Source organism: Mercenaria mercenaria, chromosome 15, assembly GCF_021730395.1.
Source record: "Mercenaria mercenaria strain notata chromosome 15, MADL_Memer_1, whole genome shotgun sequence".
NCBI classification, from domain to species: Eukaryota; Metazoa; Mollusca; class Bivalvia; order Venerida; family Veneridae; genus Mercenaria; species Mercenaria mercenaria.
Genome location: NC_069375.1, coordinates 54232404 through 54246427, shown reverse-complemented (window position 1 = coordinate 54246427; position 14024 = coordinate 54232404). Strand labels below are relative to the sequence as shown.

The window sequence follows — 14024 nt, the reverse complement described above, 5'->3', positions numbered from 1 at the left end:
GAGTTATTTGGTCTGGAATGAGAATTTGTAATTTGATCCTACAAACATATGAGACGTTTCAAAATGATATCTATATGGATTCCATTAATGCGACAAAGAGTTTTTATTATAGCCTGCCCCCAAAAAGTTTGGTTGGGGTCTTATTACACTTTCAATGCATATTATGATGCCTGTTAATGGTTTATACCTAACTGAAGCAAAACAAGAACACCTCAATGCAGAGCAATATACACCCGAAGGTATGACCTTTGACCCCCAAGTGTGACCTTGACCTTGAAGCGAGCCATCTGAAACATGCGCTCTGCATGTCGTCTCGATGTGGTGAACATTTGTGTCAAGTTTCTTCAAAATCCTTCAAGGGGTGCAAGAGTTACAGAGCAGACACAAAATTGCTAACAGACGGATGGACACCGGCGTCATAACATAATATGTCCCTTCAAGCATATAACTAGAGCTGGTATCTTTCATTTGAAGAAATAAAGAAACATACAATTAATGCGAAGTATTATCTGCCCAAAAGCTGCACCAGCATTGTTTTCTGCAATACAGAGGTACACTCCAGCATCAGTCTCCGCTGTCTTCTGTATATATAGTGAACCATTCTCTATTACTGCAATACCTGAAGCAAAATGTTTAACAAATTGGTCTTCATCTTATATTTAAAAGTTACAGAATATTATAGATTGGAGGTCTGATGCTTTTCTATTTGTTTTCTTTTTTGTCGGTATCTTCATTGTCAAGTATTTCCAAATATGTATTCCAATGAAAAACAGCTTCCTTCAGCATCAATCCCAGGAGCAACAAGGCTTTTTCAAGCTAGTATGTGGCCAATTTCCTTATGATTTCTCTGCTGGAATAACTTAAGCATTTTGTTCTTCCCTTGAAACTGTTGTAACAAGAGCTGATGCACACTGTATTTAGTATATTTTGTATTATACGGCCTAAATAAACTTGAAATAATGTATTGTTTTATTAAGACTTGTTACTATTTTAAAACTTTTTATGGCATTATGCAACTGTTATTAAATATATTATCAAGTTGGTATAGCCTTTTAACTCCTCCACCCCACACCCCTTATGATTTTATTGCATTTTAGCATATTCATCTTTTAATTCTTTTTCATTATTGCTGAAAAAGTGTAGGCCTGGGCCTACGTTGCCTACAAGGTGCTTATACACCGATGCCAAAATCCAGGTGCACAACTTCACTTGATGAATAACAATCTTGTGATGTTTTGATTACTCCAGTTTAAGTACTTTTTGTGATAAACATGACTAAGATTCTTTTCTTAGCTCTGACTGCCCATATTAGGGCCACATGGAACAATTTCAATAATTTGCAAAAGGACCTCACACACTACAGACCAAGTTTGAAGGGACTCCATCAAGTGGTTTAAGAGAGGTCATTATTTCTAATTTTGGTCCCTAAAAGGAACATGCAATACCATTTGATTAAAACTGAGATAGTAATATGTCTAGTAACAATAGTGGCTAGTTTCTGCCAACTTTGCATTTTCGTGGATTTTTGGTTTTGTTGTGTTTCAGTTTATTGGGGTGCAAGAGCGAAAAGCTGAGATTTAGAACTCTACAAGCAAAAAACCACAATGTGACAAGGCAAAATAGCGAGATTTTCAATACGTGTTATTTCACTTTGTCACCTTGTCGCCCAGGACAAAGCGAGAAAGACTACAATGCGCCAAAAGCAGAAATCTCACCTTTTTGCTATGTCGCCTTCCTGTAGCGCATGTGCTGTATTATAAGGATATACATTCATTTGGGATAATTTTAACTTGAGTATCAATGTATAAACATCGGGTGCATGGTTCCTGCAACTGTCATATCTCATAACAATGGTGCACTACAGGAAGGTGACAAAGCGACAAGGTGAAAAGGCGAGATTTTTAACACACCACTGATGGGGCATTAAAAATCTTGCTATTTTGCCATTTCACATTGTGGTTTCTCGCTTGTCATGTTCTCAATCTCGCCTTTTCACTCTGGCGCCTGCAACAACACGAAAAGGTGACAACATGCCAAAACCAAAAATCTCGCCTTTTCACTTTGTCGAAATCCACTTTGTTGTGGATTTCTTAAGTCCAAATGGGAGCATAATTTGGCAAAAATCCATGTCAGAGTTATGGGTCTTGAAGCTATCACCTTGTTTTATAACCCTGAAGTCACACTTGAAATTTCAAATCACTAACTGCATTAGTTTTGGAGATAGTAATTTGCATGCTAAACTTTAATCAGGATTTCCTAAGTCCAAAAAGGGGATTAATTTGGCCAAAATATATGTCAGAGTTAACAGGCATAACCCTGTGAGGTTGGTAATTGACCTAGAAAAAGAAAAAATAACTTTCAAAATTTAGCTGATGATGCCAATGCCTGGTTATGTAGAAAAGCTCAGACTTTGAAAATTTTAAAAATTGTTATTTTTCCATAAACTCCAATTATGAAAACTTTTGTGGGGTCCAAATTTTTCAAACCAGTCTATCAAAAAATCAAGCACACAACCCAATCTTTTTTATTTGCCAAAGTATATTCTGAAATTTAGAAAAATCAAGGTTTAAAGAAATTCAACATTGCAGAAAAGATTTGATCCCAACTTGCAGAACTACCTTCATGAGGTAAAAAAACTGACAACATTTTGACCTTCAAATCTGACCTTGATCTCGGACCTAGTGACCTTGAAGTTATTTGAAAATGCATGTGATAGCTATGGAAATATGTCTCTGGACCTCCAGATGGATGTGCACAACTTAAAGCTGGGTTTATGATGATAATATGCGAGGGTTTTACAATGCACTTTTGAGAATTTATCAGCAAAGGTATAATGACCTGTTGTCAGATATTTATAGTAACCTGTCTGCTTTATTTTTCTGTTACAGTTTCTTTTTGTTGTGAGCTGACTTTGTGATGTATGGCTTTATGGCTGTGTTTGGGATGCTCTGTACTTCTGGGAAATCTACCCTTACCTTTGACTTTCATAGCGAAAAAACATTTCTGAATCAAGTATATGACAACAAAGTCTTTATCTTGCCACAATTTTCCATAGCTGCCAAACCTAAATAATGAGGTTACTGCACTTTAAACTGCAATGACAAAATTTACCACAGTTCAAATAAGTCTTTGCAAAATTACCCCTACAATATTTTTTTTTGCTGTTGAAAGACAACAATTATAGAAATGTATATGCTACAAACAATAATGAAATAATTGTTGTCTTAAATTCTAATATTTCTAAAATATTTACCTTGTCCACCTGTGACCATTTTAGCTCCTTTTTGCCAGGTAATTGTGGGAACTGGCGTTCCTGTTACATTACATGGAAGTACGATTCCCCTTCCTTCAGCGACATTCAAGTAAAGGGGCTGTGTACCAACCATTCTAGGTGGAACTAGAAATACATATGAAGTACACAGAATTAATTATCAAATGTACATTTTCACACACTGTTATCTTACAATATAACCTCAAATATCAATGATTTACATACTATCATGCAAATTTCAAATCGGATGAGTAACAGCACTTTCATATGTTATGGCATTAGAAAGTTCATTAATCTTTATCCTGCTAAATTTCTAAAATGGACTGGTCCATCTTTCAATTTGGGCAGTACCATTTATTATTTGAAGGGGTGTTTACTGAAAATTTACTGACTGAATAGTGAACAGTGCAGACCATGATCAGCCTGAAAGTACGTCGCAAAGGCAGAATCACCTGCTGGCAACAGGCTAAAGGTTAATGACCACTTTTAAACTACATTTTATACACTATTCCTGCTTGAGAAAACCTTATCACAGAATTTAGAGAAAGCAGTAACATTGCTCTCAAGCATTTCTTAATCAAAGGAAACATATCATTCCAAAAGAAGTTAAGAATTTGACAAGGCTTTATATTTTCACAAAATGACAATTATTACCTTGAACATCTAATTTCATAACTCTTGTTGCACTTCCAGCCTCGTTTGTTGCATTACAGCTGTAGGTTCCTGTATCTTCCAGTCGCACTGACGTAAATTCAATTGTACCAGAAACCCTCATACGATGTCTGAGTCCAGTTGTTGGAAATGGTTCCCCATCTTTCTGCCAGGTGACAACTGGATCTGGAAGCCCTAAAGTCTCACATAATAGTGTGGCTCCAGTGTTAACAACAGCCTCTACTCTCTCCAACCCCCGTTCTATTGTTGGAGGCACTAAAATGTAAGATATCATAAATCTCTATAAAAGTAGTTTAGTACTTATACACAGTCATCTTTTAAATCTTGTACGGGTGCAACAAGTTGCTAAATTATGCTTCATCTTAATCAGTTCCCATATATTATTGTGGGGACTTCTACATCACCTTTGACATAGACTCACACTTCTGCTGTGATGGGATGAGTTGCGACCAGGAGTATGTGACAGCAGCAGCTGGAAAATACCCAAGACAGATTTTTAATTTCAACCTTTTGATCTTTGTAGTATTATAAGAAGTCAGGTGTATTAACAGGCACTAAAATGATACAAATGAGAATCTACTGTTTAAATAATGTGTATTCAGTCAAATTTGCCAGAATTATTTGAAAAGAGGGTGGAAGGAAGGGATGGAGTGTATATTTGTGAGGGGGTTGGGTTGTGGTATACCCCAGGTACAAAACTTCACATGCTAAGCAATATTCATAAAATATTTCATGTCTCTAGGTCAAATGCTTATTGAGACAGACATCTGGAAGGAATGACATTCAGACAGATGGACATCTGGAAGGAAGGACATGCTGACAGATGCATGGTCAAGAGTATATCTAAGTGCCTCAAAACCTGTAAAATTTCAAGTCTGTATCATTCAAGAAAAGTGGAATTAAACAAAAAATACCCAAGAAATACATAGTACATAAAAAGGGAAATAATTCTACAAATAAAATGTAAGAAAGTTATGGTTCTTTACCTACTTATTTATCCAATGATAATAAACAAGTGTAACGAGTTTCAAAAGCTATAGCTTACAAAGAAATTCCAATTGTCTAAGTACATAAAGGGCCAAAATTCTGACAAATTGCATATCAGTATCAGGGTGTGGCTATAATGTGTTGCAGCTTTTGGTTAAAACCCCTGTTATGACAACACTTCATCATTTAACATGAAAACAGATATAGCATTAAAAATAAACTCAAGTTCTGATTTTCAAAAGTCTATACATGTAAATGCAAAATCAAAATCTTAACTGTACAATTCATTTTCTTGTTACTTTAATATGAATGATTAATATGAATTCCAACACAGCTTATCATATGAAGAACATTGATGATTGTTTGAAAGAAAAGCTGCTATATTGAGGGTAATGAATCTATTAGCCTTCTTAAATGGAGAGGTTGAGAGAGACTTACCATATACATTAACAAAGTAGTCCAGGGAAGCATTGCCAGCAACATTTTCAACATAGCAAGAATAATCTCCGAGATCTCTTAACTGAGCACGAACAATATACAACTTTCTTCCATTGTCCTGAAGGCGTAAACCAGGTCTACCATACTGTTGTATAAACTGTCCTTGTCGTCTCCAGGTAATACTGGGTGGAGGAACACCTTCAGCTGGACACTCCAATGTCAGAGGTTTGTTTATAATTACCCAGACATTCTGTAAGCCTTCCAATGATCCGTTTATATATGGAGGTACTAAAATCACATAAATAACTCACTTAAAATCTTTACTACATGTTTCATCCTGTTGTATATATCTCTAAAGTGACATTTTAAAAGACGTTTGGCTGCTATTTATCTCGAAAATGACATGTTAAAAGACATATTGCTGGCATGTTCACAGATATCTTGCAGGTAGATATCTCCCAAATGACATGTTCACAGATATCTTGCTGGCAGATATCTCCCAAGTGACATGTTCACAGATATCTTCCAAGTAAAATGTTCACAGATATCTTAAATTGCTGGCAGATATCTGCCAAGTGCCATGTTCACAGATATCTTGCTGGCAGATATCTGTCAAGTGCCATGTTCACAGATATCTTGCTGGCAGGTATCTCCCAAGTGACATGTTCACAGATATCTTGCTGGCAGATATCTGCCAAGTGCCATGTTCACAGATATCTTGCTGGCAGGTATCTGTCAAGTGCCATGTTCACAGATATCTTGTTGACAGATATCTCCCAAGTGACATGTTCACAGATATCTTGCTGGCAGATATCTCCCAAGTGACATGTTCACAGATATCTTGTTGAAAGATATCTGCCAAGTGACATGTTCACAGATATCTTGCTGGCAGATATCTACAAAGTGACATGTTCACAGATATCTTGCTGGCAGATATCTCCCAAGAGACATGTTCACAGATATCTTTCTGACAGATATCTCCCAGGTGACAAGTTCACAGATATCTTGCTGGCAGATATCTCCTAAATGACATCTTCACAGATACATTGCTGGCAGATATCTCCCAAATGACATGTTTACAGAATGATATCTTGCTGGAAGATATCTCCCAGGTGACATGTTCACAGACAATACGCCTGCAGATATTTCCAAAGTGACAGGTTCACAGAATGATATCTTGCTGGCAGATATCTCCCAGGTGACATGTTCACAGACATTACACCTGCAGATATTTCCAAAGTGACAGGTTCACAGAATGGTACCCTGCTGGCAGATATCTCCCAAATGACACATTTACTGACATCATGCCTGCAGATATCTCCAAAGTGACAGGTTCACAGACATTATCTCCCAAATGAAATGTTCATAAATATCTGATCTACGATAAAATCAGGATTTCCACAATGGATTTATTTTCATATAATAAATTAATATATCATTTTATAAACTGTATTCATGAAATTCAATGCTTTTAAAATGGCTTTTTTTTATTGTATAAATCACTGGCACCAGACAAGAGAGAAAATGCCATTGAAAATATCATACCCTACCCATTAGTATATTTTGATCCCTGTCCAGGCAAGGACATTTCTAAGATCACCTTAAGTGTTCCAAAGAAGAACAGCTTTGCGTGTATGGGTCAAACATACTGCACTTTCAAGAACAAGGCTAAATCTGTTTGAGAATCATATGGGAAAATATACTAACACATTTCAATAACGCATTTCTAACCTAAAACGCACAATTCCGAAAATGGGTACCATGCATATTTAACATTGTACACCAGTCACATTTTCTCAATGATTCTTTTCGCAAAACACTGGGTATTTTATGCTTTTGTTAACATATAACAAAAAAACTTGGATAAGCTTCCCTACCGATCCTATGGTCCAGATGACAACATACATGTATGTAAAGTGTTGCTTCAACTACATGTGTACACTAAAATGTGTATAAGCAAAATTAATGTGCAATGTGAATTTTTAGATTATTTAAACAAAACTAATGTGTACACTATATGATTACACATTCAGATTCACTTCTAACATGACTTTCATCATTTCGAGTTTTACTGGTAACTGTGAATATTACATGTTTTTTAGTCTGGAATAAAATGTCAATAGGGAAGGTTATCAAAGTTAAAAAGTTAAAAAAAAATACTTAAGAGAATCTCTGAGATAAGAATGACTGAGAAAATGTGACTGGTGAATGATGGGAGATTACAATTACCAATTTTCCATTATGCATAACTGCATGTTTTAGGTGAAAATGTGCAACTGCAATACTGGTACTGATGATAAACCCGGACAGATGATAAAGTCGAACACCTTGGAAATATTCGATTGCAATCGGTTATTTATAAAATTGAACACACCATCTAATAGTTTCCACTTACAACACCAACTGGTGTAAACAAAAACAAAATTGGTAAATATTCTGTATAAATAAATGACTTATATAAATCTGTATAAAAAATATTTATCCAAAATTACTGGGGAAGAGGGTGTTTTTTGCGCATGCTCACTGTCGAAACATGAAGACCTGACATTTGTTAACTTTTCATTACTTGATCAGGAATGACTGTTGCAGCTTTTTGGGGAAAGTTTCAATATAATAATACCAAGAAAATTTTGTAAATGACAAAGGGTTCGAATTTATCATCAGTCAACGTTCATAAAGTCCCCTTTTTACATACCCCTTTCAGGCCCTCACTTCGTGTGAGTTTGCTTACTAAATATAAAATTGAATTATGTAAAGTTTTCAGCAAAGGTTAAGCTTTATTTTGATACCGATCATTGATTTCAATTTGCAGAAATAAAAATGTTACAGGTAAAAAACCTCATTTTCCGTTCGGGTTTATCATCAGTACCAGTATGGTGGTATATTTTCTTTTTGGGTACCACAGTATACTTAAAGGTAGAGAATTCCTATTACAAATCTGAATAAAAACATAATTTGGTAACACAATAATACAATAATACTGCACCATTGATGTCTAGCTCAAACTTCCTTTCTGCAATCCCCACACGATTTTCTGCATGACAAACATATCTTCCTGAATCTGTTACCTCAGAGTTGCTGATCTTCATTATGAAATAAATGTTAAAAGCATTTAATTACTGTTTTTGCACTCTTATTTACAGTCAAACTGGCCTATCTAGGGGCCCTTAAAACAATAAAAAAGAATGATTGTGAAGAATTTCATAAACATTTGGCTATGCATGTTTCAACCACCATCAAACCATCCAGACAACTACCTCAATATACACTAGTTATACTAAGATATTTCAAACCTGCAGCAGACGTCCCTTGTTCTGTATCACGATGTGTGGATTCTCTACAAGTTCTATAGTTTCGTCATCTTTTATCCATGCTAGCTGCGGTTCTGGATTTCCTGATGCCACACATTCTAAAGCTACATTTGCCCCATGTGTAACTGACACATGTGTCACCGCCTCTGATCCAGAAATTTGTGGAGGTACTAAAAATGGAAATTTAAATACTCTTGAAACACTTTTCATCTGTTTTGTGTCTTTCCATTTTTTTCTTTTGTTTAGTATTGCACAAAACCAATATTTGAAGTGTGTATCTGAAACTACTATTATCCAAGTTACCAGCAATCAGTAAGCTGTAACTGAAGCTACTATTCTCCTAGTTACAGCGATCAGTAATGTGTAACTGAAACTACTATTCTCCTGGTTGCCAGTAATATGTAACTGAAACTACTTTTCTCCTAGATACAGCAGTCAGTAATTTTAACTGAAGCTACTATTCTCCTGGTTGCCAGCAATCAGAAATGTGTAACTAAAACTACTATTCTCCTAGTTACAGCAATCAGTAAGCTGTAACTGAAACTACTATTCTCCTAGTAACAGTAATCAGAAAGTTGTAACAGAAACTAATACTCTCCTAGTTACAGCAATCAACAAGTTGTAACGGAAACTTCTATTCTCCAACTTACAGCAATCAGCAAGTCATAACTGAAACTACTACTCTCCTAGTTACAGCAATCAGAAAGTTGTAACAGAAACTAATACTCTCCTAGTTACAGCAATCAACAAGTTGTAACGGAAACTTCTATTCTCCTAGTTACAGCAATCAGAAAGTTGTAACAGAAACTAATACTCTCCTAGTTACAGTAATCAGCAAGTCATAACTGAAACTACAATTCTCCTAGTTACAGCTATCAGAAAGTTGTAACAGAAACTAATACTCTCCTAGTTACAGTAATCAGCAAGTCTTAACTGAAACTTCTATTCTCCTTGTTACAGCAATCAGCAAGTCATAACTGAAACTACTATTCTCCTAGTTACAGCAATCAGAAAGTTGTAACAGAAACTAATACTCTCCTAGTTACAGTAATCAGCAAGTCTTAACTGAAACTTCTATTCTCCTTGTTACAGCAATCAGCAAGTCATAATGGAAACTACTATTGTCCTAGTTACAGTAATCAGAAAGTCATAACTGGAACTACTATTCTCCTAGTTACAGCAATCAGAAAGTTGTAACAGAAACTAATACTCTCCTAGTTACAGTAATCAGCAAGTCTTAACTGAAACTTCTATCCTCCTAGTTACAGCAATCAGCAAGTCATAACTGAAACTACCATTGTACTAGTTACAGCAATCAGCAAGTCATAACTGAAACTACCATTGTACTAGTTACAGCAATCAGCAAGTCATAACTGAAACTACCATTGTACTAGTTACAGCAATCAGCAAGTCATAACTGAAACTACCATTGTACTAGTTACAGCAATCAGCAAGTCATAACTGAAACTACCATTGTACTAGTTACAGCAATCAGCAAGTCATAACTGAAACTACTATTCTCCTAGTTACAGCAATCAGAAAGTTGTAACAGAAACTAATACTCTCCTAGTTACAGTAATCAGCAAGTCTTAACTGAAACTTCTATTCTCCTAGTTACAGCAATCAGCAAGTCATAACTGAAACTACCATTGTACTAGTTACAGCAATCAGCAAGTCATAACTGAAACTACCATTGTACTAGTTACAGCAATCAGCAAGTCATAACTGAAACTACTATTCTCCTAGTTACAGCAATCAGAAAGTTGTAACAGAAACTAATACTCTCCTAGTTACAGTAATCAGCAAGTCTTAACTGAAACTTCTATTCTCCTAGTTACAGCAATCAGCAAGTCATAACTGAAACTACCATTGTACTAGTTACAGCAATCAGCAAGTCATAACTGAAACTACCATTGTACTAGTTACAGCAATCAGAAATAACAGTGCAATATTGCAGCATCAAAGTTTTGTCTAAGTAGACATTTGATTAAACTGATATCAGGACATTTTTCAAACATACCATAAACATGAAGTGTGAAGTCTAACTTCAACTGGCCGGCACGATTAGTTGCTTCACATCTATAAACACCTGCATCATCTGTCTGTGCATTCAAAACTTCCAGAGTCTTTTCCCTGTTTTTCAGACTTAATCCTTGATACGGCCAGTCTAAAAGTGGCTCGTCATCCTTATACCAGATAACAGATGGCTCTGGTATGCCACTCACTGGACAAACTATAGCTGTACTCTTGTTCTGGGTAACACTCAGCTCTGTTGCTAGTTTGTCAGTATCTATTTTAGGTGGCACTGTAATTAACATATTATGTGTTGAAATTGCACTCCAAAACATTTACCGTAAGCTCAAATAAATTTTCAAGGCAATTATCATAAAAATTTCAATACCAGAATGTAAGAAAGATGGCCATGTAGAAAGACTATATACGAGGGTGGTTCACATAATTCATAAACTGATGCCATATCCTCAACACTGGTGAACAAGGACATTAACAAAAGTCATTAAATAAACTCTTATTTGGTACCGAGAGAAGTCACTCTGTTTTAGTAAGTGCAGTTGTTAGCAGACATGTTATAAAGTTGTAGAGCCAGTCTACATATTTCTTGAACACCCCTCGTATAAAATTTGGCACACTTCTGGCAATATAAGGCAAGATTCTGAATGCCCAAAACATCGAAACTTTATTCTTCCGGCTATAGGATGACAAGCATTTACTAATAAATATTTCTTACAAAAACATTGTTAAATAAACAAACTTTCACTAGCACGATTTTAAAAGGCTACGACACAGGGATAAAATAACATTAATGGAACGCATACATTCATGACTTTTAGACCTTATTTCGAACCAAATCTGGTGAATATCCATAAAGCAGTGCAAGTAAGCACTTTAAAGGTCCTGGCAACCCCTCAAATGGTCAAGCAAAACTGTTTGAATAAAATTTAAGAGAGGTTTTTGCAAGGATGGTACAGACCAAGTTTGGTAATGAATCGCACAAGCAGTTCATAGTCATGAATAAATAAATAAAACAACACAAGGGCCAAACTGGCCATAAGTAATTAATCTGACCATGACTACACATATGACATGCTAAATCATGAATAGTAATATTTGTATTTTGCAGACAGACTAAGTTTGATGAAGATCCATCAAGTGGTTCATGACAAGAAGTTGTTTAAAGGTTTTTCTAAGTCTAGCAGCCCCTGAAAATGCTTAGTGCTCCCATTTGAACAAACTTGAAGAAGGACCTTGCTAGGATGCTACCAACCAGGTTTGGTGTAATTCTGAGTAGTAGTTTCAGAAGAGAAGATGTTAATTGCTTACTTTATTAGCTCACCCTGAACTCTTGGTTCAGGTGAGCTAACAAGCATGTTGTTTTTATTTTTAGCTTTGGTGGTCACTTAAAGAGGCCAAACAAGATCATTTGAACAAAATTGAGAGATGTTGGTCCATTAATGCCACAAGTCAAACTTGGTGAAGATCCACAAGTGGTTCATGAGATCTTTTAACTACTTTTTTTATATTTTCAGCTCTTGCAGCCTGTACAAAGGGCCAAGTGGAACCATTTCATAAAGCTTGATAGAGAACCACACAACGATGCTGTAGACCAACTGTAGTGAAGAACTATTAAGTGCTTCTTGAAATGAAATAGAGAAAAGTGGAAATTTCACAGGTCGCTCAACACGACAGAAACGAAAATGTTGCAGGCTCGGTTTGATTGAGCCTGTTCATGGACGGTAGTGGAAGTCATTTTAAGTATTTTTTTATATTTTTAGCTCTTGTAGCCCTTTAAAGTGTCCAAACTAATGTATTTGAATGATTTTGGGTGAGGTTATACAAGAATGTTACAGACAAATTGGTAACAAGTAGAAGACATTTTAATCTTTCATCTCTTACCGCCCTACAGTGACCAAACTTTACGGTAGTCCATACAAGGATCTTACATCTGTATAACAGATAGTTTAACCAGATTATTATTATTATTATACCAGATTTATATAGCGCCCTTTTCATGATCAATTTCACGTTCAAAGGCGCTTTACCTAGTTCAAATGCAGCCACACAGGGCGCATAATTCATCCTCTACTAGTACAGACACAGAGCGATCTGACCAGAGGGACAGAGTGAGACAAAGCCCCCACGACAGACAGATCAGAAATCAGATACAGGTTTGTCCGGTTAACTTAGCCTAGCTCGTTTCGAATAGACAGCCTGGTTCTTTAACGTGCCCAGTGTATAGCACTGATACATGCAAGGATCAAAGTATATAAAACAAGATGGTCAAGATAGCCATAGACTGCATACCTGAGTTTCACAGCTTGCTAGGGTGTCAAGCAAGGAAAATATGTGTGAAATTATTTTGAAACTGACCCTTAAAGTTGTGACCCAAATTTGAATCTTTGGTCATAGTAGGAACACTAGTTTTTAATGAGGAAATACCTTGAACTTCTAAGTCAAAATTTTTCTTTAATTCTCCAGCAGCATTTGTTGCTATACATGTATAGACAGCAGTGTCTGTAACCTGAGCTCTGGCAATTTCTAGATGATTGTTATTATGACTAAACTGTAGACCTTCCCTGGACCTCACACGATTGCCATTGATCAGCCAGTCAACTGTTGGCGTAGGAATACCTGAAATATTTCACTTGAAATCAATCAAAACTCTGTCACATTCCAGGAAAACATTTTTCAGTCAACTTGATTTTACTAGAGACAATAAGAAAAGGAAATCAATTTATTACTTTTATCTTCAGATCTGTCATTTGAATTTTGAACATATACTTGCATAAAGCATCCTAAACCACAGGCAGGATTATCAGATTTGGGATGAATAGTATGATCAGAGATATCATATCTGTTTGCATCCCAAATCAGGTCAAAATGAAAAACAGATGTTACATGTTAACAAAATATACCTGATACTGGACATTCGATGATAATTGTTCTGTTTTCAATAACTTTTCGGAAGTACACCACATTTGACTCATCTATCGATGGTTTAACTGAAATATAGATATAAATCATTTTCTGTTAATGACTACGTAATTGCAAATTCATCATTTATTCAACAAGAGATAACAGGTGTTTTCCTTGTATTTTACTACCACAACAGGGCCATAAGACTCTTGTGTTCAATAGCTACCTATTCCTTAAATAGTCAAACTAAAAATAACTACAACAAGGAGCTTAATCTGGTCACTTGAGGATGACCTTGACGTAATGACGTTGATTTTGATCCAGTTTATTGAATATTCATAATGCATTTTTGCTACTGAACATTTTTTTTCTATGTTTTTCTGCCATGGCTCAAGAATACAGTAATGTGTAAT

The 14024-nt window shown here is 35.7% G+C and overlaps 1 protein-coding gene across 1 annotated transcript in view; it reads right to left on the bottom strand.

Annotated features, from left to right (window-relative positions):
* LOC128548785 (hemicentin-1-like) overlaps positions 1 to 14024 on the bottom strand; it is a 59404-nt gene that overhangs the window by 8782 nt on the left and 36598 nt on the right. Inside the window, exons 14-22 of the mRNA XM_053524243.1 lie at positions 13611 to 13697; positions 13135 to 13326; positions 10700 to 10984; positions 8662 to 8849; positions 8355 to 8451; positions 5369 to 5656; positions 3926 to 4198; positions 3254 to 3397; positions 491 to 619 (exon numbers count right to left, since the gene is read on the bottom strand). Of these exons, the coding sequence (XP_053380218.1) occupies positions 491 to 619; positions 3254 to 3397; positions 3926 to 4198; positions 5369 to 5656; positions 8355 to 8451; positions 8662 to 8849; positions 10700 to 10984; positions 13135 to 13326; positions 13611 to 13697 (1683 nt within the window). The remainder of the gene's footprint in view (positions 1 to 490; positions 620 to 3253; positions 3398 to 3925; positions 4199 to 5368; positions 5657 to 8354; positions 8452 to 8661; positions 8850 to 10699; positions 10985 to 13134; positions 13327 to 13610; positions 13698 to 14024) is intronic.